The 25,523-nt window shown below is 38.8% G+C and overlaps 2 protein-coding genes across 2 annotated transcripts in view; one reads left to right on the forward strand and one right to left on the reverse strand.

Moving 5' to 3' along the window:
• kcnb1 (potassium voltage-gated channel, Shab-related subfamily, member 1) overlaps nucleotides 1-12,679 on the forward strand; it is a gene marked incomplete at both ends in the record, with an annotated part of 32,162 nt that extends 19,483 nt beyond the window's left edge. Inside the window, one exon of the mRNA XM_081380596.1 lies at nucleotides 10,751-12,679. Within this exon, the coding sequence (XP_081236722.1) occupies nucleotides 10,751-12,679 (1,929 nt within the window). The remainder of the gene's footprint in view (nucleotides 1-10,750) is intronic.
• A 3,849-nt stretch (nucleotides 12,680-16,528) lies between these two features.
• Nucleotides 16,529-22,803, reverse strand: LOC308699450 (somatomedin-B and thrombospondin type-1 domain-containing protein; the record flags this gene model as incomplete). The annotated part of the gene is made up of 5 exons (XM_081380254.1): nucleotides 16,529-16,646; nucleotides 18,969-19,151; nucleotides 19,651-19,726; nucleotides 20,185-20,376; nucleotides 22,521-22,803. The coding sequence occupies 5 exons, from the start codon at nucleotides 22,801-22,803 to the stop codon at nucleotides 16,529-16,531; spliced, it is 852 nt and encodes a 283-aa protein (XP_081236380.1).
• Nucleotides 22,804-25,523: the final 2,720 nt, after the last annotated feature.

Here is a 25,523-nt window from a genome sequence, read left to right on the forward strand (position 1 = left end):
TGAAGAAACGGCAGCTCGTGCATCCCCCTTAGATAAGGCACTAGACCTGGCATGTAAGGGCAGAGAAAGGGCTGGGCCCTCGCAAATCCAGATCCATTTGCAAACCCACGATCTAAGTCGCACCCGAATAGTACCCGGACAGTGGGGAACGCGTGCCGAAGCACCATCCTCGAAGAGGATTCTCAAAGATAGCTTCTCATAATGGTCGCAATCAGCCCCCTCAAGTGAGGACTGGGCATGCTCCACTCCCATACAAACAACGCACAGCTCGTGTGTATCCCCACCCGTGATGAAACGAGGGAACCAGGTTGCTGCTGGAAGAAGTGTTAGTCAGGCCAGTAGGGGGTGCTCATCATGTGGTCTGTGTGGCTCTTAATGCCCCAGTATAGTGATGGGGACACTGTACTGTAACAAGCACAATCCTTCGGATGAGACGTTAAACCGAGGTCCTGACTCTGTGTGGTCATTAAAAATACCAGGATGTCCTTCGAAAAAAGAGTAGGGGTTGAACCCCGGCATCCTGGCCAAATATGCCCATTGGTCTCTGTCCATTATCATGACCTCTGAGTCACCCCATGATAAAATTACAGAATAGATTAGTACAGGACTGGCAACTGTAATTTCCCCCATTAACACCTTCAGACTGTATACGGTAAGTAGCAACCAGTCTAGCATGGTGTTGATGCTGATGATAAGAGGGACAGAGACTTCTACACTTTTCAAACAAACCTCTTCATGTGACTGCCTCCTACCGAGCTTGAAGAAGGTTGCCATGACAATTCTGCAGCAGTGGTTGAATGTCAGTGGTCAAGGTCAAAGGAGGAGTTTTCACTGAAGAGTCACAGAAACATCTGCTGAACGTGTGGGTTATGCAGGATTATATTTACCTCTTTTTTATCTCTTAAAAAAAAAAAAAAAAAAAAAGTGGCAAGTTCATAGCAATTTCCTCTTTGTGTTCATGCTGTTTTTATACTGTTTTTTGGAGGGGTATGTGGGGGAGGGTGACATTTAAACCATTTTCATCATACATTTAAATTTATGTACATTTAGAAAATAATGATAATTTGTGTACAAGTCCATTTAAGGAAAAAGTAAAATATTTTAATTCCTTTCATTGTTTTTTTTTTTTTTTATATATGTTCTTTGAGTTACACCTCATGTAAAAATAAAAACATGGGGTGGTTCTTTTGTCACATGACAACAACATGGCTTCCTTCATGTTGATTTGGCAGACAATGATGAAAAATAATTTCATGATTTTTTGTTCACATATTCCTTGAGTATGGTAAAGTATCTGTGTCTGTTAAAGAAGAATCTCATTTGTGATTTTTCTTTCCTGTGGGATTGCATGCGATTTAATTGCTCTTTATGGGATGTCCTGCTGTGCAGCTTTTGGAGCCTTCACACGCTAGTGTGTGTGTTTGTATGCATATGAGTATTTGTTGTGTGTCTCAGGAGAACATAATTTGTACATGATTGTAGAAACTCCTCACTGGATGTGATAATGAGCCACTCACCTGAGATGATGCAAAAAGGCTGGGATTTCTCCCTGTGCATCCTTAGCTGTCTCTACACAGGGAGTTGACCCTGTTATGCCTTCCTCAGCTTGAGTGTGTACAGACATTATTAACAGATTATCACTTGGTCAATGGCTCAATTGATTGTGCACTGAGAATATGTGCTGAAGCCATTTAACATACTTCCCATTTAACATTCAGTCTTTTTTTAGTTGCCCTTTTCACTTTTTAACATTAAGAATACTCTATAACGCACATGTGCACACACATGTTTGACGTAAAAAGCCAAGAAAATGACCTACAAAAGGATTCTCTTCTACCTTCAGGGTTCAGAACCATTCAAAGCTGTAGTAAATTGTTGTTGCTCAGAGGTTGCTCTTTCATAGCTCAGATGTAATGGAGTTGTCCATCATGTTTCTTTTAGGTATTAATTTGGTCTCCATTTGGCCTTGGAAACATTTGATGAGAAATGTTTGAATTGAAGCTAAATTTTTCTAGGAGAAAAACTGAAAGGGTTTTTCTATTATAACAAACTGAAAATGTTGTTCTATTATAATTCTTTGTCTTTTATAGACGTGTTTTAAAGACCAGAACACCACTGCTAACCACTTAGGACCAATAAAAAACGTTATACCTTAGAATGGAATGCAGAAATAGAATATATACCATTGACATCACAAACATTCAACATTAACGCCTTTTATTACACAGTGAGGATAAAAAAGAAGGGGGGTGGGAGCTCCAGTATGACTTAGTAGAGATTGTGGTTGCTGATACCAGTGTGGAAATAATGCCGCTGAAGCTTTGGCAAGCTTATAAATAAAAGGCTAATCTTTGCTGTTTATAGGTTATGGGATGTCTTTAATCTTATTATTGCTTCTAACTTACCCTCATGAGTCACGTGACTGGAGGGTATCAACTCCTCTTAAACATATTAATACACACAGAGAAACACCTACAAATGCAATGAGTCACAAAAGATTTCCATACTATTCATGTGAAGGTGAATAATACGGACAAAGAGAGATTAGCAGGCTAAAATAGGGAATAGAGAATGAAGCTAAAGATTCATAAACAGAGTGGCTGTAGGTGACAATATTTCTCTTCACAAATAGGATGTGTATCATTATAATTATGCACTCACAAGGAATCCTCAATGATGTTTCCACCATCATGTGTTTTGCTTATGGCATTCAGAGTTGTTCCAGGCTTTTTCCCTAAGTAGTCTCCTCTAGTGTTGCACGGTGCACCGGTTCCGATTCTCGGAAATTAAAAACGTCACGATTCCTAAATGTATTAGTATCGATACTTCTAAGAATGACCGCGTTCCAGATTTGTACGAGACACATTCCATGTTGGTGTGTGCAACGCACCCTTCCAGTGCCTCCCTATGGACTAGAGTGTGGATCGGGCCGAATTTTTCTGTCCGAGCCCGGCCTGCGTCCGACAGAGCAGTAACCGAACCCGACCCGAGCCCGACAGGCATAAAGATATTTATGTCCGAGCCAGACCCGAGACCGACAGATAAAAAAAAAAAAAATTCTCATACTAATGACACATGTACGTTTGTTTGTGTGGAAAGCCCGCTTTTATTAAGCAACTGTAGGAAGGTATTCGGAAATGTCAACGGGATGAGTGCATCAGCTCGCACGGAGCAACAAGCGCACTTAAAGGACAAGTTCGGTATTTTACACTTAAAGCCCTGTTTACAGATCGTTTCTGATGAAATAGAATGGTTAAGATAAAAATTTGGACATGCTGCTGTCCCGAGAATTTTAGGTTTATTTCGCTTTCCCCAAAACCTCTAGAATGGGTGTATAGGTGCACTGGAACAATCCTTCAAAAAACGCATTAAACTTTTGTTTACAAAGACCTGAAACTCACCGAGTGGTCAGGGGTGTTCACTGATATGCTCACACAAAAATCGCTGCAAAAGATGCTTTCCAACAGGTTTTATAGTAGTTTTTGTCCAACTCCATTGACTTGTATTGAATGTGCTGTGTGAGGTACGGTATTACTCCGCCGCTTCTTCTTCTGCTTCTTCTGTGTATTCAATGAAATGCCAGTGGTTTGCTTGCAATTGGCAAAGGTGCATTATCGCCACCAACTGGGCTGGAGTGTCTATTATTCTAGCTCTCAACGGAAGAATCTACGGGTGTGAGACGTTTGGAAAAATAGATCCACAGTTTTACAACGAATGGTAAAACACCTGTTGGAAAGCATCTTTTGCAGCGATTTTTGTGTGAGCATATCAGTGAACGTCCCTGACCACTCGGTGAGTTTCAGGTCTTTGTAAACGAAAGTTTAATGCGGTTTATGAAGTATTGTTCCAGTGCACCTATACACCCATTCTAGAGGTTTTGGGGAAAGCGAAAGAAACCTAAAATTCTTGGGACAGCAGCATGTGTCCAAATTTTAATCCTAACCGTTCTATTTCATCAGAAACGATCTGTAAACAGGGCTTTAAGTGTAAAATACCGAACTTACCCTTTAACACAGGCATGCATGCACGTAATTTCGTTGTCACGGCTACATAAACAAATTTCCGCACACAGGAAGACAGATGTTATGGTAATATTTTACATGTATTTTAATCACAAAAGCGAACGTTTGCATCAAGTGAAAGCATCAGGCACATTGGCTACCTAATAAGCTGTTTTAAATTTAAAATGTTCAATGCCTTATCGCGCTGATGTGACCGAACCCAACCCGAACATAATTTCTAAATATCTAAAGTTCAGAATCAAGATAAAGTTATTACCAGTAACTCTTATGTTTCTTATGATAACTGAGATAATGCTGCTAAATTTATAATTTTATTACCTTGAATGTCATTGCTCTAATTTATTTTTAATATTTTTATATTTCATATTTTGTTCAATATCTGCGGTTCATATGTTCATTTATTAGTGTGTTATATGATTAGAATGTTGTCCCGGTTTTAAAATAAAGCACAGCAATGATATTTGAGAGTGTTTCTCCCTTTTCAGGAAAAGTATCGAAAAAGTATAGAAATCGCAATTCTTGACTTGGTATCAGTATCTAAACAATAATTTTGGTATCGCGACAACACTAGTCTCCTCCTTTCCACTCCCCCAAAGAGTTTATGAAGCGATTTTTGAGTTTATTTTTCCAAGTTTCTCTTATCTCAGGATACATTTACACGACAACGATTTGCTTAAAACGGAGAAGTTTTTCCGCATACAGACGAAATGTCAAATGTTTTTCCGCATGTCAAAACGATCTCTTCACATGGATCTCTTCACACGGATCAGCGAAAACGACTAAATACACTGTATTCTGCTGCCAGGCCATTAAATGGCGATGAAACACTATAGACTGAACACGTAATGTGCATGACGCCATCGTCTTCAGAGATTTGTGTTTTTGTTGTTTACACGGAGACCATTTTCAAAAACTTGCACTTTGAAACCCGTTTTCGAAACTTTGCGTTTTCGTCATGTAAAACAAATGGCAAAAACGAATAAAAAGTTATACGTTTTTAATTGAAACCGGTTTCGTGTAAACAGCGCCTCAGCCAAAGACATTGGCTACTGTTGGGGTCTTGATCATTTTTCTGACAATTGCCTTTTTTATTCAATTATTCGGTACAAAAGCCTCTTTGTTGGCTTAGTGGTGTAGGATTGTACCACGTGTTTGCCATTTTGTTGTAATAGACATTGGCTGCGTTCGAAACCGCATACTTCCCTACTATTTAGTATGGGAAAAAGAGTAGGCGAGCGAAAAAGTATGTACGAATCCAAAAGAGTAGGCGAGAATTACCTGGGTGACGTACTAATTATCGCGAGATTCGGACTTAAGTGCGTTCGAATATGCCTACTTTCCTACTATATAGTAGGCGAAAACAGTACGTGAAGGAAGCAGTACGTTCGAAACATCAGTATTCATAAAAGAGTAGGCGAGAAGTTCCCGGATGGCTTACTCGCTTCCGCCCAGATTTTTGAGTGCTCGACCGATGGATACTCTTCTATCCCAGGAGGCCACGCCAGAGGATACGTCACAAAAAAAAAGAAGAAGGATAGGTCATACTCGAACGTGACGGAAAGGATGACGGACGAGACTCAAATGTGAGTATTACAAATCAAATGATCGCATGTGTTGAACTACTGTACAGTAAACTGTTGAATTGTTTAAGGTGTAAAGACGCTGTATAGGCTATTTGTGATTTTGCTGTAAATCACATTTTATTATGTATAGCTAACAGAGAAGCTCCAGTAAGGACACATACGTCTCCAAAGTGGATTTGCATACATTTTAAACCGTATACATCTTAAATACAATTACTAAATGTCTATTTAATATCTGGCAAGAAACTCTTCTATAAGAATTGCAGATTACTATATGAAATAGGCATCTGAGTGATGTATGTGTGCTATTATGTAGAACAAATCTATAAAGTAACTAAACATAAGTTATCTATTTTATTTGTCCATTAGTTGATAAATTGAGGAACATTTATATTGGATAAAAACTAAAAGTTAAAACAACCTCAACATGTAAATGTAGTGTTGAGCTCATAAATCACAGAGGTAACGTGAGTCTGGTCTGGATGTTAGAGTGGCTCATGAAGCTGAATGCTGCCATCAAAGACTTTGTGACATTACAGAAATGGATAACAACAACTATTTAAATATTAAGTTGTAGTTTATTTTAATTATTGTAATTTCAAACAGAGCTATTACAGCACTTTTCTGATTCTTGAGTTCTGTGCATTTGCTGCACAGCTTTTGTGGTGGAGCAGGACCTGCAAGGAAAGATGATGGCGGCATTTGTGGAAAAAAGCATTTTTGTCTTCTAAATAATACTGAAATCAAATGACATTGTGCTGTTAAAATTACTGCTTTTGTGTTATGTTGGTGTGAGCACTGAGGATGAGGAGCCCAGAGCTGAATCCTGGAGATGGTGCCATGGATGAGACCCTCCATCACTCCACCTCCCTTATGAGAACCTCCACCTGCCCTCATGAGACCCACCATCACTCCACCTGCCCTTATGAGAACCTCCATCACTCCACCTGCCCTCATGAGACCCTCCATCACTCCACCTGCCCTTATGAGAACCTCCACCTGCCCTTATGAGAACCTCCACCTGCCCTCATGAGACCCTCCATCACTCCACCTGCCCTTATGAGAACCTCCACCTGCCCTCATGAGACCCACCATCACTCCACCTGCCCTTATGAGAACCTCCACCTGCCCTCATGAGACCCACCATCACTCCACCTGTCCTCATGAGACCCACCATCACTCCACCTGCCCTCATGAGACCCACCATCACTCCACCTGCCCTCATGAGACCCACCATCACTCCACCTGCCCTCATGAGACCCACCATCACTCCACCTGCCCTCATGAGACCCACCATCACTCCACCTGTCCTCATGAGACCCACCATCACTCCACCTGCCCTCATGAGACCCACCATCACTCCACCTGCCCTCATGAGACCCACCATCACTCCACCTGTCCTCATGAGACCCACCATCACTCCACCTGCCCTTATGAGACCCACCATCACTCCACCTGCCCTCATGAGACCCACCATCACTCCACCTGCCCTCATGAGACCCACCATCACTCCACCTGCCCTCATGAGACCCACCATCACTCCACCTGCCCTCATGAGACCCACCATCACTCCACCTGCCCTCATGAGACCCACCATCACTCCACCTGCCCTCATGAGACCCTCCATCACTCCACCTGCCCTTACGAGACCCTCCACCTGCCCTCATGAGACCCACCATCACTCCACCTGCCCTCATGAGACCCACCATCACTCCACCTGCCCTTACGAGACCCTCCACCTGCCCTCATGAGACCCACCATCACTCCACCTGCCCTCATGAGACCCACCATCACTCCACCTGTCCTCATGAGACCCACCATCACTCCACCTGCCCTCATGAGACCCACCATCACTCCACCTGCCCTCATGAGACCCACCATCACTCCACCTGTCCTCATGAGACCCACCATCACTCCACCTGCCCTTATGAGACCCACCATCACTCCACCTGCCCTCATGAGACCCACCATCACTCCACCTGCCCTCATGAGACCCACCATCACTCCACCTGCCCTCATGAGACCCACCATCACTCCACCTGCCCTCATGAGACCCACCATCACTCCACCTGCCCTCATGAGACCCACCATCACTCCACCTGCCCTCATGAGACCCTCCATCACTCCACCTGCCCTTACGAGACCCTCCACCTGCCCTCATGAGACCCACCATCACTCCACCTGCCCTCATGAGACCCACCATCACTCCACCTGCCCTCATGAGACCCACCATCACTCCACCTGCCCTCATGAGACCCACCATCACTCCACCTGCCCTCATGAGACCCACCATCACTCCACCTGCCCTCATGAGACCCACCATCACTCCACCTGCCCTCATGAGACCCACCATCACTCCACCTGCCCTCATGAGACCCTCCATCACTCCACCTGCCCTTACGAGACCCTCCACCTGCCCTCATGAGACCCACCATCACTCCACCTGCCCTCATGAGACCCACCATCACTCCACCTGCCCTCATGAGACCCACCATCACTCCACCTGCCCTCATGAGACCCTCCATCACTCCACCTGCCCTTACGAGACCCTCCACCTGCCCTCATGAGACCCACCATCACTCCACCTGCCCTCATGAGAACCTCCATCACTCCACCTGCCCTTATGAGAACCTCCACCTGCCCTCATGAGACCCACCATCACTCCACCTGCCTTTATTGCCTCAGATTGTGAAGCACAACACATCACGCAACAACCTCCGGCACGAAGGCACGGCTCACCTCTGGCGGTCAGCTGATTCATCAGAATAAATCCGCAGAATGGGCACCGCTGTGTTGAGATGGCAGAAGGATGTGGGGTTCAGTGCCTGTAGCCTTTATACATACATGATTGTAATAAAGCTTTGTTTCATGTGTTGACTTGTATATGCATTTGTTTATTGTGTGATGGTGACTTTGATTCATTCTTTTACTAATTTATTAATATTTCTCATTGTTGTCAGTAAATAAAATACAATTAATTAATGCTTTATTTATTGTTTGAAGGAAAATGTAGATGTTCACTATATACACATCTAGAGTGTATTCATGCATAGCTATGTCATATGATATACATTACATTTTGTTTGTTTTATTGAATTATATAATTTACAGTAAAAAGTAATATAATTAATTGATCAGCATTTATCGTTGTTATTATTGTATGTTTTGGGCTGGGAGCAATGCAATTCATTCTGGGGTAATATTAATTTTTAATAATGATACTTATATTTTTCGAGTATAAAATCAACAGTTTTCTCCAAAGGTGAATCTCCCTTTGTGCAGACATTACAAACGCTGAGGAAAACCGTTCTAGGTAGGGCTGTCGAGTAAATGTGAGGTAAATGTATGTATGTATATGTATGTATGTATTTATACATATATATATATATATATATATATATATATATATATATATATATATATATATATATATATATATATATCATGGGTTTGCAAACATATTATGAGATTTTATACACAGGAAAAAACCTATAAGGTTGAATATCAATATATATTTTCTTAAATAATTATATAATACATTTTAAAAAAATGCATTTTCTGTTATTTATAGGCCTGAGGGATGAAACGATAGTTAAATTTAACAAGAAAAAGAGGAAAACAAAGCAGTAAGCCACTTTTGCTTATGGATGAAAATGTTTGGATATAAAATAAAGAAATTAACAACATATTCAAGAGATGACAATTTTGGGATTTCGTAATAAAAATAAATATCGTTAAGGATAAAACGGTGGGTCACATTAGTAGGGTTAAATATAAGAACTTAAATCAACCCTAAATGTACTCACAAAATAAATGGGCAGCAGTTTCTTCAAAAAGACCACAAAATGAGCAAGTTTAATCAATATCATGATATTTACAGATAGATGAATTAAACGTGTCGTTCAAATCTTTTAAGTTGTTGCGCGTGTGATAACGCGTCGTAGGTCACATGATATCGTCAACATGGCAGATGTCCGGTTCTCATTCATACTCAACGAGATCTGGCTATAAAGTACCTACTCTTTTAGCGCTCGTTAAGTAAGTATTGAAATTAAGTACCTACTCATTGAGTATGCGGTTTCGAACGCAGCCATTATGTTGTTCTGTGGGAGGTTTAAAGCTTTACAGATCCTTTTATAATTTTGTAGCTTAACAGTTTTTTTTCTTTCTGGAAAGTTTCACAGGGATCTATTTTGTGTTTAGACAGCAGGACAGATCTTATCTGATGTTTTAGTTGTGAGACCTCACACAAGTCCTCTTTCTTATTTCAATCGCTAGAAAATTAAATACTTCACCCTATTTAGTTGTTTTAGTTGCTAGTTCTGTTTATCAATAAACTGAGTGATTTAATTACTAGGATTTTCGGTCTGAATAATTAGACTGTGTTGTGGATTTGTCTACTAACCAGTATTCTGGTTTTACTGGTTATTCGGTGTTTCACAACATTTCTGTATTTCTCAAAAATGTTCAACCCTCTCAGTATTACTACTTCACACTGCTTTCTTGACCTTACATAACACAGGTAAAGCCATTATTATGCAATATCCTGGCATTCAGTGTAGCTGTTCGACTGCTCAGAAGTGAGTAAAAAGACTTTATGTAGATGATTTGACTGACAATGTAGTCGACAACTTGTTTAGCACAGGGCTGTCTAACCAGGTTTTCTGGTGTAAAGCATGCTTCAACAAAGTTTTCTACAAATCACAACAGTGGTATAACAACCCGCTCATAGTCACAAAGAAAAAATGTATTGTCAGTTACAATGATTTACCTAGACCTTACTTGTCACTTTTTCAAAATCATTCTCTGTCTGTCTATCACACTTTAATTAATCCTGTCAACGCAACTATAAAAAAAGAAATTAAAGAAGAAGTGGAATTAGTGGAATTGTTGCATCCATAATTGCCACTGTGCATTTCTTCAGACTTTTAATACAGCAGTCTTTATTTAAGCACCAGTGTTGGATTTCTCTTATTAAAATTCACAAAGTGTAAATAATCTGTCAATCCATCACTACACTAGTACATACAATGTTTTTTTTTACCAGTATGTTAGAGGTATTGAGAACCAAATCTCACTGTTTATTTACTATGAAGGTTTTTCTTGTTTTTAATAGTGTATTTTGTTTGCTTTTTTGTCTTTCAGATCTTGGCCATCATTTCTATCCTATTCATTGTGCTCTCAACTATCGCTTTGTCTCTTAACACCCTTCCAGAGCTGCAAGACACAGACGAGTTTGGTCAGACAACTGATAATCCCCAGCTGGCCCATGTGGAGGCTGTGTGCATCGCTTGGTTCACCATGGAATATCTTCTTCGCTTCCTTTCCTCACCAAACAAATGGAAATTCTTTAAAGGTCCTCTCAATGTCATAGACTTGCTGGCCATCCTACCATATTATGTCACCATATTCCTGACAGAGTCCAATAAGAGCGTGCTGCAATTCCAGAACGTACGGCGGGTGGTGCAAATCTTTAGAATCATGCGGATTTTGCGCATACTCAAATTGGCACGTCATTCCACCGGGCTGCAGTCCCTGGGCTTTACGCTGCGTCGGAGTTACAATGAGCTGGGCCTACTTATCCTCTTCTTAGCAATGGGGATCATGATATTTTCCAGTCTGGTTTTCTTTGCGGAGAAGGACGAGGATGACACCAAGTTCAAGAGCATCCCTGCCTCCTTTTGGTGGGCCACTATCACCATGACCACTGTGGGATATGGAGACATTTACCCTAAGACACTTCTGGGTAAGATTGTTGGTGGGCTTTGCTGCATAGCAGGAGTTTTAGTCATTGCCCTACCCATTCCTATCATTGTCAACAACTTTTCCGAATTCTACAAGGAACAGAAACGGCAAGAGAAGGCCATCAAGAGACGTGAGGCTCTAGAGCGAGCCAAACGCAATGGCAGCATAGTGTCCATGAATGTTAGAGAGGCGTTTAACCGTGGTACAGAGCTTCTGGATGTGGTGGTCATGGACAAGGGTGAGAGAACCCAGGACAACCATCTCTCACCAAGTCGATGGAAATGGTCATCTAAGAGGGCAACTTCAGAGACCAGTTCCAATCGTTCGTTCAACCCAGACCAAGGTTCACCGAGCAAGGCGGGAGCTTCTAGTCCGCAGAGGCTTAATGCACAGAAACTAGAGGAGATGTACAACCAGATGGCAAAGACTCAGTCACAGCCCAACCTGAACACCAAAGACAAAAATGTATCTCGAGCAGGCCATAGAAGGGATGAAATTGAGCTGGGAGCTTTGCCAGGTCAAGGAGGTGACCCACTGAATGGGGGTCGTGAAGGGGTGGTAGACATGAAAAGTCTATCAAGCATTGACAGTTATATCAGCTGTGCAACAGACTTCTTAGAGAATCCACGATTCCCCTACAGTCCGGCAGGGGGTCTGCCACTCCCAGAGAGCTCTCGGTTCTCCCACAGTCCTGGTTCTGGCCTCTCTGGTCGAGTCAGTGCTAATCCAAGCCTGCAGACAACACTGGAGCATGATACCATGCTCACGCCACCTTGTTCTGGTGCTAAACCTCTCAACACCGACGGTTCGCGGCAACAAGTTCTGCTTATAAACTCTCAGAAAATGCATGCGGTTAGGGTGAATCATCGCAATTGTGGCGAGACCAGTCCATCTGGTGGTCCTCTGTCTGACAGCTCTATTCTTTCTGACCTCTCCATACTAAGCCCAGAGGTGTCAGTCTACACAACAGCCAGCAGCAGGACTCCACCTAAGACACCAGAGAAGAAGGCACTCACACCTGCAGTTTTCACTTTCCATGATGCATCCATCAGCAAGTACATCGATGCCGACACAGATGACGAGGAGCACTTGCGTGAGGGTGGCCCATCAGAGCGCCTGCTTGGTGGCCTCAGCTCCAAGCCTCGAATTAGTGGTTACCAGGGGGCCACCAACCACTTGGAAGCTGCCCAAAGGCTGCTAGGTCAGAACTGCATATTTCCACTGGGAAGTAGCCCAAGTGTTAGCCATGAGAACCACGTGGCTTCAGAAAACTCACGGAGGCCCAAAGGGGACAGGGGACATTCCAACGCTTTTGATAAGGGCCTCTGAGGCCTCAGGGTGGTGAGTTGGACTACGCAGAAAGAAAGAAAAAGTGAAGAGAAAAAAGGCCAAGTTCAGTAAATGACTTTAGAGAAAGCGGAGACTAATGTACAATGGAGATTAATTTTAGAGGCATCTGACCAGGGGGCCTACCCTGGTGACTTTATGCGGGAGAGTTAACTGGAAAACCGTGGTCATGTTACATCATTAAGGGACAGGATCTTGAAGATGCACCACTGCCTACACCTCTTGCCCTTTTTCCTCTTCTGTAAACAAGCCTGCATTGGCGCATCGCAGGGGTAAGATAAAGGCAGAGCAGATCTGGCTTATGGTTGTTTTTGGAAAGAACAGGATTTATGCTAAAGCTTAATTAGCTTGAGGCTGAAAACTTACCAGACATTTATGCCCAGGTGTGTATGGTAAATCAAGGGGGACAGTCCGTCACTGCCCACGTCAGCTAGCCACTGTCCACAGCCCACCTTAAAAATTAGCATTAGAGACATGTTATACTCTGTTTACTAGTGCACCCCTCCCCTATCCCCTAATAAACTGGCCTTACTTAACTGCAGTAATGGGTCTGCATACAGTATGAGTGTTTTGTGTGCAAGCGTATTTGATATAGGGAGGGCTGATGGTATGATAATGTGCACGTATATAACAACCAACATTCCTTCACACAAGCTCACTCTTCAAAATATATTCACATGCTGTGTGATTCTACTTGATTTATTTATTTTTATATAGACATAGATTATCTGTAGAAATCTATCACACATATTTCTTGTGTCATATTCATCAGTATGAGAAAAAATCGTCAATTGTTTCATCGGAAGAGACCAAAATCTGTTTAAATTTACCTCCCCTCATGTACCTACTTGTGTGTCATCTTTTTTTTTCTAGTATGGCAAAGCTTAAGGGGGATAGTTCACCAAAAACGGAAAATTCTGTCATTGTTTAGTCTCCCACATTTAATTGATGGTGAGGATTTAATTATTTTGTGTAAAACAAAAGATATTTTTGGGGGGGCCATTGGGCAGCCGTTGGGGCCACAGGTGAAAGAAATTCATACAGGTTTGGAACAATAAGAGGGTGAGTAAATGATGACAGAATTTTCATTTGTAAGTTAACTATACCTTTTTAAGAAAGTTGCCGAAGATACACTTGTGCTTACATGTGTAAGGTTTTATTACAAAAGCCCATGTTTATGATTTCACATTACAACTACATGGCACATGCACATTGGCAGCCCAAACAGAAGCAACACTGAGAACGAATGGACAACACATACCTCGCCCTGTTATTAACAGATATTGGTAAGCGATGGAAAGCTAGAATAAATCTGACAAAGAAACTACTGAAAAACTTCAGGTCAATTCAAGATTTCAGTTAGATTTACCAATCTCATAGCAGTGGATACTGTTCAAACACAAATATTTCTGAATATAAGAATAAATATATATTTCTAAAGTATTTTCTAGATGATTATATGAAATGAGGGAGATGGTCTCATACTTTTGCATTGCCAGGCAGAGTGTTTATTTTAAAATATTTGATTTAATAAAAGGTTTTATGGGACCTTTTGTGTCCTCAGGCTCAACATACACAATGTGACCAAGATGACCGCCACTTAATCCCAAACATTTCTCTTTTGATAGCGAGCTCTGTAATAAAGTATATAATGCACGGCAATGTTTATCTCCAAATTTGATACAATCCCTTTACACTGCACAAACTTAATATCCTTGAAAGATTTGATTCTTATCGCCATCGCAGCCATCCTCACCAATTTGTAACCACATAGTCCAGCATGTATTCACAGGTATGTAGACGATGTCCTGAAGACGACCATATCCAGTTTCCATGGTGACCACAAGCCCTCCCTTCTAGCGCTCATATTGAATTTGAAAACTGGGATAGAGAGGGCTAAATTAGACTAAAAAAACATACTCAGTTGCATCCGTACCATCATTAAAAGTCAAATTGTCAGAATGTACTTGTCTCTTAGAATATGTATGTGTTATCTGGGGAGTGCAAAGATGATGGGGGGAAACTCGGCCTCTACCGAGACTTGTGAGTGTGTATGCTTCCATCCCTGTCTCAACGATTTTAGCTGAGTTGAAGTGAGGTGTGAACGGAATACCAATTTTCTGCAAGAGAGCGGGAGGAGGGTGTGTATGGGAGGAGAGAAAAAACTGCAAGTGAGAGGGATCTTCCCTCTCTGCTCTATACAGAATAATTTATGAATGCAACAACGTGTACTGCTTACTGTAATGGTGTGGAGAGGAAGCTGCTTTCTGAGTGCTAAGGTCCCTTGCTCCAATTAGTGGTCTTTTATGTGGATATTATAGAATATCCATGATCTGCCGGGTGTGTGCTCCACATTCAATACCCTATTCATTCAGTAGATTCATACGGAGAGAACATTATCACTTAAATGCGACCTTACTGAAGCCATTCAAAACTCTCTTTGTTGTGTATCTGTATTAGGCTGTGCCCTGAGGTCAGTGTCAACCCAGTTGTTGTTTTTTTAATGATCCATCTCACAAAGTAATGTCTGGAATATTTTACGTCCCACGAGGAACACTTGCAGTGCAGTGTGCTTAGAGCATTAACAAAAATTAGAGCAAATTATATATGGGTGATTATATGTGGGATATTTTTTGACTCCAGTCTAAAAACAGTGATGACAATCAGTAATTTGAGTACAATGTCAGTGTCTTATTGGATGGTTTGATGGCATTAAAGGTGTTTTGTCTAGAATACCCACCCACACGACAGTGCAGGTTGCAATTCATCATGGTACATTTATAAAATCCTTTAAATTAAGTGGTATTAAAATTTGCTAACAAAGGTGTCAAACTGTGACGACCTAGTGATGCTTCCAGCATCAACATGGACACTGTTTGAAAATAAAATGTTTTATGTTAGATTTACAGTAACGTGTTATATAACAGGCACTTTGACTTTTAATTCAGTTTTTTTTTTTTTATGATTTGTGTATTTCATTCAAACCAGAAAGCACAAATAAGTAACATATTTCGTTTATTTGATTTTTGTTGTTTTCTTACGAAATTGTACAATAACAGTGGTAACTAGTAGTATGAAATTTAGGAAGCATTTCATGATGAAAAGAAATTACTGTAAGCATCCATATAGAATTTCCAGGGAACTTAAAAAAAGAGAGCACTGTTTACAATCCCTCCCTTCCCCTAAATCTTCTACAATGTTGTTTGTAGGTCTAAAGGCTGTTTGTTTTGTAATCTTTCTACCTGTTGACTTTCTATGCCGTTGTTTCTGTACGTGTGTTATGTTGTTTAATGCATGTCGTACCTCTGAAGCTGTAACTTGTTCTGTATGTGACGAAAAGCCAATTCCTTGTCTTATATAGGAAAAAGAGCCAAAAATGTGTCAAAATGTCCTGAAATCTTTAGATTTCTTTGCAGTATGAAGAAGAGATATCCCCCCTCCCCCCTTGGTTGGCTGGAAATCAAATAAATGATACAGATTATTAATTTTACCTATTATTCTGTTTTGTCATTAGAGTTTATACACATGATTTCAAATGGTAAGGCCCAAAAGCATTTGGAAACTTATCTCACACTTAAAAATTACTTAGAGAATTACTTCTTAAAACGCATTACTTAATCATAATATAACGGAAGCAAGCATTAGTAAGGAGTCTTTTATGAGGAAATGTGAATTTTCTGTGACTAATATTGAATCTGTTCTTGATAACGTACTGTAATCAACTGTATCATTAGGCTTACAAGCCTAGAGCTGCTTTGCGTTACCCAAACGGTCTCTGCACATTCTGTCGTCACTTCTTTGAAATTTCATGACCCAGTTAAAGTGTGCGAGTTAGATGAAGAGAAAACTGTGTACAGTGGGACAGGAACAGGAGTCTCGTCGACGGACTCGTCTCCACACCCCTCTGCATTGAGGATTCCCCACGGCCTGCCACTGCAGAGACAGCCTCCTGAGAGAGTGAGAATGTGATGGAAAGAGATGATAGAGGAAGACAGATAGAGTGATGGGTATTGCTCTGGCTGATGATGTCCTTGAGCTAGGTTAAGAGTTTCAACCCTACCTAAAGGATAATGCTTGCGTTTTATGTGTTGGTTATAAATACTACATTAAAACAGTACCCCAGCATCATTAGTGTTTTAAATGGAGACTAGATTAAACAGGTGATTACTCTCTTTTTATTAAAAAAACATAACAAGGCTCTAGAGTGCTCCAAATGAGGACCTCAAACCAGTACAATGTGTTTTATACACAAGCACTTACATATTTAACGATGTCTCATGGTTCCCTCTAGTGGCCAAGACTTAGTATCAAGACCATTTGAAATTATTTTTAGCTTTTTTGGTTTTAGTTAGGGAACACATAATGATTTACAGCTCAAGTAATAAATGTACAGCTTTTTATTTTTATTCAGCATTGATGCATTGAATTGATCAAAAGTGACAGTAAAGACTTTTATGATGTTACAAAAGATTTTAAATATATTAAAATAGAAAACAGCTATTTTAAATTGTAATAATATTTCACAATATTACTGTATTATAGTAGTTTTGATCAAAAAATGCAGCTTTGAGAGACTTCTTTCAAAAACATCTTAAAAATCACATCGAACTCAATTTTTTAACGATAGTGAATATTCATTCTTCCATTCATAATAGTGTGTTCTTTGAGTATTATGGCTGTCTAAATCCTACATTTGCAGTGGGAGTTTGCTTCTGGCAATTCCTGTGGGCGTTTGTTTTTCTTCTCACTCTACGAGAAGATTAATTTTATCACAGTAGTCTTGTGGCTATACTTTTGAAATAATGTGTATTTTAACATTTATTCCAATGATTGCCCTAGTACAAAAAATCCTACACAAGAAATGTATTTAAAATACATTTATTTCATACTAAGTATACTACAAATCCATTAACATATTTCTGACATCGCTTGAGACTTACTGATATAAATATTATAATTAAACTTTATTTGGAGTACTTCTTTATTGCACAATGCACATTTCTTAATATTAAAGGTTAACTCCGGTCAATTTTAACATTGAGCTCATTTTTGTGTAAATTTGGAGTGCTGTCAATACAGACAAACGACAAAAATCGGTGTTGCCTACACCGTGTTATCCTCTTTTTAAAATTTGCACCCTGTTGACTTCAATGGGGCAAGTTTTAAACCTGCTTTTAGCCTCTTAACATCCTTGATGTGTCATTACAAGTGCACAGCTAATGTGAGTGATTCCTTTAGAGTTAACACGGGTGAATCTGACTGCAGTAGATGTGAAAGATATGAATAAAAATGAGGTTATTTCAGCCAGCGCAAATACCTGTGTTTACATCCTGTTTTCGGTCGAAGTCCATAGTAATCGATTGTCGAGTTCACGCGCGTGATCATAGGTAACTAAACCTATGCGTGTGAACTCGACAATCGATTACTATGGACTTCGGCCGAAAACAGGATGTAAATACAGGTATGTGCGCTGGCTGAAATAACATCATTTTTATTAATATCTTTCACATCTACTGCAGTCAGATTCACCGTGTTCACTCTGAAGGAATCACTCACATTAGCTGTGCACTTGTAATGACACATCAAGGATGTTAAGAGGCTAAAAGCAGGTTTAAAACTTGCCCCATTGAAGTCAACAGGGTGCAAATTTTAAAAAGAGGATAACACGGTGTAGGCAACACCGATTTTTGTCGTTGTTCTCTGTATTGACAGCACTCCAAATGTACAAAAAAATTTGCTCAATGTTAAAATTGACCGGAGTTCTCCTTTAAGCCTAAAATGTGTTTTAATATCACTATTAGTAAGGATAGTATGATCTCTGTATAACATCAGTCTTTAAATGCAAGTTTTAAAGTGTACATAAAGTATACTTGCAATAGTTCAATCAAATATACTAAGCATATCTTTAGTTGGACCTCAGCATTATTTCTAGATAACTAAAGTGCATTAAGTATAAAATTAGTTGTTCCAAATTTAAGTATACAAATTTAGTATACTAAAAGTACAATTGCATGGTTTTTATATTAAGTACATAAATATGTGAATGTATTTGGAGTATACTACAAAATGTATTTCAAATACATTTTGGTATATTTATTTTTCACTAGGTTACTGTTTGTTACAGGCCTGGTTTCACAAACAGGGCTTAGATTAAGCCAGGATTAGGCCTTAGTTCAATTAGGACATTTAAGTAGCTTTTATAAACGTGCCTTAGAAAAAAGGAGCCTGGAATAATAATAAAAAAAATATATCCAGGTCTTTCTTCTCTTACCTGTCCTGTCCCATGTTCTCCCCGTCCCCGGAGCAGTAGCGTTGACCCTGGGCCAGTGCTGGTGGCTGGCACTCCACACACACCTGATGCCCCTCCTTCAGGTACCGCATCCAACGTGTGTGAGGACTAAAGCTGCGTTGACAACCCACCGACAGGGACGCCAGTTCAAACTCCACACAGTAACTGAGGCGATACAGACACACAGAAATTACATATACACACTACCGTTCAAAAGGGGGTCAGTAAGATTTTTATTTTATTTTTTATTTGAAAGAAATTAATACTTTCATTCAGCAAGGATGCAATAAATCAGCATTTTACAATCATTTCTGAAGGATCAGGTGACACTGAAGATTAGTAGTGGCAGCTTTGACATCAAAAGAATAAATGAAAAATATTTGTATTTTTGATCAAATAAATCCAGCCTTGGTGAGACTTCCTTCAAAAACATTAAAGTCTTACCGTTCACAAACTTTTAAACATTACTGTACTAATCAAAGACAACTATGTTGCTACAAAGGTACATGTCATTATAAACAAATACATTTTGTATTGTCAGGGTATGTGTACTATTTTTAGTGGTGGTTTGTGAGATCTGCGATACGTACCATGGTACATTTAAAACATGTATACCACCATGCAACTTCTTGTTACAATTTAGTGTTGAACTGTCAGATCTTACCTTGTGATATCGTTGTCAAAAATCTCCCTCTTTTTCCGTGCATTTCCATAGCCACCCGTGGTGATGAGAGCTGGGACTGTAAAATAATGAGACAAAGGAGTAGGTCAAAGATTATGAAAGAGAGATTTTAATGCATATTTCCTCATACTTCACCTGCAGTCTCACAAGTCATTTTCAAAATCACATTCATGTACTATACAGTTGTTCAGGGTAAAAGCTGGCATTTAGATTGTGGCTTTAGTGCTTAGAGCATATGAACTGATGATGATGATGATTACAGTTCATCATTGGATTACACTCAGAAACAGGCTATAATGTAATTATGTAAGATTAATGGGATGTAATGTGTACCATCCAAGAATAACAACTCAATGGAAAAATAATGGCTGTATAAATCATTACTACCAGTTGCTTTTATTATGGATCTAATGGGTTGACCTCAAACCTAAGATATTATCCACTGTTGATTATTAAATTTGACATTTGTGTTGAAGGATGGCAAAGGATGTTTCACAGAGCTATAGATTACCATACCCAGTGACTGCAGGCAGGGGCCATGTTGATCATGGTATTCTGCGCAGCCTGCGGTCTGATGGAGAGCGGGACAGGGTTCGCCTCCATTACGCGCTTCCTGAATCACCTGCCTCCACCTGCTGCGAAGTGTGGGTTTACACGGCTCCAGACAGCCAGACCACACGCTCCATTCACTCACCACACAGGACACGGCTAAAACACACACATAGTGGATGTGTCAGATTCTCAGCTGACAAAATATATTCTTAGAACGCTTTGCTAGCATTCCCATTGAGCAATGAAATCTTTCGAAACATCCGGGTGTATATGAAGAGTTCAGATGCAAAAGCCTCTAAGTGCCATCTGAAATTTTCTTCTAGAATGATCATTTTTATCAAGCTCGTATATTTAAGTTCAGTAATTTCATTTAAATTACAATTAATAGGTCATTTTCATTGCCATTTAAGTGAAATTATTGAACTTGATAAAAATTATCATTCTAGAAGAAAATTTCAGATGGCACTTAGAGGCTTTTGCATCTAAACTCTTCATATACAAATGTATAACTTTGCAAACATTACGGGAACGTTACTTTTGAATGTTCTATGAATGCTCTGAAACAAGTAGTAACATTAAAATAAGATTAGATGAACATCCAACCAACGTTTCATGAATGATGCATTGTGTGCAAACATTTTGAGAACATTTTTAAAGACCAGATAACTTTGAACAAACATTCCATTAATGTTACTGGAAGAACGTTTCTTCATAACTTTGAGAGAACCTTACCAGAACATTAGGGACGTTCCTGTTAGCGGGGTTAAAAAGTGCTGGGCAACGATTAATCACATCCAAAATAAAAGTCTGTGTTTACATAATATATGTGTGTGTACTGTGTATAATTAATTTGTATATATAAATACACACATATGCATGTATATATTTAAGAGAAATTTGTTATTTATATATAAAATATTTGTATTTATATATAATATAAATTATGTATAAAAATATGTACAGTATCATATACATGAACTATTTCAATAAATACATGCATATGTTTGTATTTATATAAAATATGTATACACAGTACACACATATTATGTAAACACAAACTTTTATTTTGGATGCAATTAATCACGATTAATCGTTGCCCAGACATGATAAGCAGCAGCAGCAACAGAAATATATTAAAGGGGTCATATCATACATTTTATTTCTCAAAACCACTTGTAATATACTGTTTTTTTGTTTTTTTTTTGCATAAATTATTTTTTAATCCTAACTAAAAATATAAGTTCTAAGAACGTTTTGCTAATGTTCCCATTAAGTTGTGAAAATGTTATTTCGGAATGTTCTCCGAATGTTCAAAATGTGGTATAAACATTGTTTTTGTGATAAAATTTTAAGAACATTTTTAAAGACCATGCTTAAAACTTACAACAAATGTTCTATTAATGTTACTGGAAGACATTTTGTTCAAAAATTTAAGAGAACTTTGCTTGAACATTAGCCAAAGTTCTGATAATGTTCCCTGTTGTCTGGATGACAGTTTTCCACCCTCACTCGAAAACTTAAAACTAAGCAGGCTGTTGTCGTTGCCGTGCCTTTAAGGCTTCTTTGCATGTGAAATGAGGTTTACTCTCTCCAGTGTAGTTTTTAACTGAGCCATCACACATTACAATGTGACAGGATCACAAAACAATCTGCAATAAAAGATGTTTGAAAACTTTTTCCAATCCTCCAGTGTTTTAAATAGAGTTACATCACATCCCTGACGCATTCATCTAAATTATTCATATAAAAACATCCAATTTATTTTGCAATGCAAAAGTAAGCTATTTTCAGTAAATGTGCGAGACTTCCGATTCATTAGCCACTATAGGGAAATAACTACACTGTAAAGAATTATTATTGGTTTAACTTAAAAAAGTAAGTAACCTGGTTCCTTAAAATTGTTTATGGAAATTAGAAATTTGAGTTAATATGATGAAGGACATTGGTTTAATCAACAGAAACTCATGTTATCTGAACCACATAAATTATCTAAGTTGTTGACAAAAGAAAAAATATTGTGATAAATCATGAAAATTATTTTTTACAGTGTATAAGAATAACAAAGTGCAGTAAATGGTAAATCTATTTGTGCCAACAGCCAGTGTGTTTATAATTAAGACAATACATTAAAAAAAATTAAATACCACTCAATATTTTATTTTCATATACAATTTTAAACCTGTTAAAATTGTTTAAGAAGCTGTGGATAAAATCTGGCCTCACAGACATGGCCTATAGCAGCCTGAATCTGTTTTATAATTTTAATACATGGCATCTGAAGAATATGAAATTCTAGAAACCTGGACAAGCAAGGTCATAGTCGTGACAACAGTCCAATGTCGTCTTGCATGCCTGGTCGCAGTAACATTCCCCATAGGAGCGATCTTTCCTCCAGTCTTCAGTAATACATGACTGGTTTTGTCCAAAGCAACACAGTCCTGTATCCTGACAACCTCCTTCGCTCTGGGACACCAGTGTTACCAGCACAGCGAGGTAGAAAAGCATCCACGAGCGTCTGGAGCTGCACGCTGACATGATAATGAGCAGCCTGAATATGTTGCTCCCCTCATCTGAGGATCTCATGCATGTAATTGACTTCTATCATGTGACATTTACCCAGCCTGTTTTAGGTGACATATTTGGCTCAGTCAGAGGTTTTGGTTTTTTGGCCTCATGGCACTTAAGGTGAGTTAAACTCATTACAAAGTCTCTTGAGTACACTCATGTCTTTACAATTTGCATTAAAGTCCTCTGTTAATCTAAAAGTCATGAGCCATTTCAAACCCACATGACTGACTTTCTTCTGATTTTGAAGAATGTATACTGATCTTTTTATGCAGTTACATTTCAAATTTTATAAATAATGGCCTGTATAAATGATAAAATGTGCAGGTAACGGATGACCTAAAACAGTTTGCATTTAGCCAATACAATTGTTCTAGGATATACAGTAGTTGGTTTTGATTTTGTGTTTGAGGACTCTCTTCAGTGTTTCCTTAGCTGGCCAGTATTGTCCATTGATGCTGAAACACGTGAAAAGGGAGGATTAAATTAATTCCTGTAGCTAGAGGCTATTCATGCAGAAAGAACAATACCATAGGCACTGCTGTAATGTAGGGCCTCAAATATACACATTCCCATGACTCATATGCAAAGAGAGAGAAAGAGGGACTTAAAAGTTATGTGAGGTAAATGGGCACGTGCAAGTGCATATGATGTGTGTGTGTACAAATAAGGGGAGCTTTGATATTGTGAAACATTTGCATGCATACACATAAGTTTATAGAATTCCACTGGGCTTTTTTTGCCTCAAATATAATTAATTTATAGTCTAGGTCCTTGTACTTTTTTGTAAAATTGTGCTTCATTAAGAGTAAAAACAATACAATTGTCCTTACACTCAAAAATGCTGTTATCTTAAAATGAGTTTTGACCAGTTTTGGGGAAAGTTACTTTTAAAAGTAATTCACTACAATATTGCATTACTCCAAAAAAAGTAGGCTACTGTACTAAAATTGTGTTAATTAGTTACTTTTGTGGAATGTAATGTTACGTTACTTTTGTGTTACTTTGACTTACTTGAGTTGGGCTTGCTTGTTTTGTTTTGTTTTGTTTTATATAATTTTTTTTTTATATTTTTGGCAAATGTATATAAGTGAAATGAATAAGCCTCAGGCTGAAGGAAATTTACTGTACAGGGGGAAAGCTGAAACAGAGATTGTGGGTCACTTTTCAGGTTATATCATGAATGTTTGCCCAATAAATCGCAATAAGCTTTGTGCTTTGTTACTTGCGATATGAAACAAAGTCTCAGCTTTCAAATTATTTATCACAAAATTCAAACGATACCGTTTTGCCGCTCTTTGAAGTGGCGCGAGAGATCACCTCAGTTCAAGCGAAACGGAGCGCGAGTGAACGCGAATCTTACTTTTACTACGTTATAGAACGAAATAAACATGAATGAATTTCAGAAAATATGGTGAATACAGTCCAACTTACCGAAATCCGTATCATGTCTCTCATGTAATCGCTCAATCAGAGTTTCAACCAATAAAACAGCTTGTAAACAATGTAACTCCATTTTGTTTACCATTGATAGTCAGCAAGAGCGCACAAGCAACCAAGTGGACAGGGGTGAGAATTACAGTTACAAGTTGCAATCAGATCACGGAAAACCCTGAAAGCTGTCTGTCATTTTGACAGATACACTGAGTATCTGTCAAAATGACAGACGGCTTTCAGATTTTTCTGCCACTGCTAAAAACAATTCTGTCAATTACTCAGGATTTCTCTCAGCATTGGGGACAGAGGTGTCAGTGAAAAATAAATGGAACAACAAAGTAACTTGTGTTAATTATTTGAAAAAGTAGTATGTGGTTGTAAATGTAAAAATGTGTTACTTTACAGTTACCATACTTGAAAAAGTAATCTGATTACGTTACTCGCGTTGCTTGTAATGTTACCCCAACATTGGTTTTGACCATGTGATTATTTGAATTTTTAATAGAAAAAACTCTCAGTTTTCTATGTGATATACTGTATCTGTGTGTATAAATATGTTAATGTGATTTAACCATGCAAAATATCATTAAAATAAATATTAACTTGACATTTGCGAGTTTGAAAAGCGAGGTTAAGTTGATTTAAAGCTTGCAATACCCGGTGGAGACCTTTGATCCATCCATGACTACAGTGCTTTGTCCATAACTAAACAAGACTAACACTGTTCAAAACATGCAAGAATTGCATTGCCTTACAAATGCATTACCAACACAGATTAATGCTACACGCACACATAATCTCCTTACAGCACAAACACTTCCATAGTCCTATATGATTCCACTCTTTAAATAATAAAAGAAGAGTTGGTTACTAAAATGAATTTATTAATATATCAGTTGTGGTTTTCAAATGTCCACAGTGGATTGTTTTTGTGGCTCAGGGAACTCAATGATGTTCCATTATGTTTTAGTGTGGCTTTTTCAGCATACATGAGATCACATTATCAACAATAATATTGTGGCACTGCTGGTTAGGACTATAAATATGTGTGAAAGTGGGTATTGATAGTGTTTAAAGGTTTACACTGTAAAAAAAAAACCTGTAAAAAAACGGTATTATTCCGGCAGCTGGGGCGCCAGAAAATTACCGTAAAATAACGGCAAAAAACAATCACGTTAAAATACAGTAATTTTCCATAATTAAATAACAGATTATATCTTTAATATTACATTAAATCTTATGTAATTACTGGGATTTTTAATGTTTTAAAAAGTCATATACACCTTTAAAACAATTAAATA

The sequence above is a fragment of the Scardinius erythrophthalmus genome (assembly GCF_964197995.2).
Source record: "Scardinius erythrophthalmus genome assembly, chromosome: 12".
NCBI lineage: Eukaryota > Metazoa > Chordata > Actinopteri > Cypriniformes > Leuciscidae > Scardinius > Scardinius erythrophthalmus.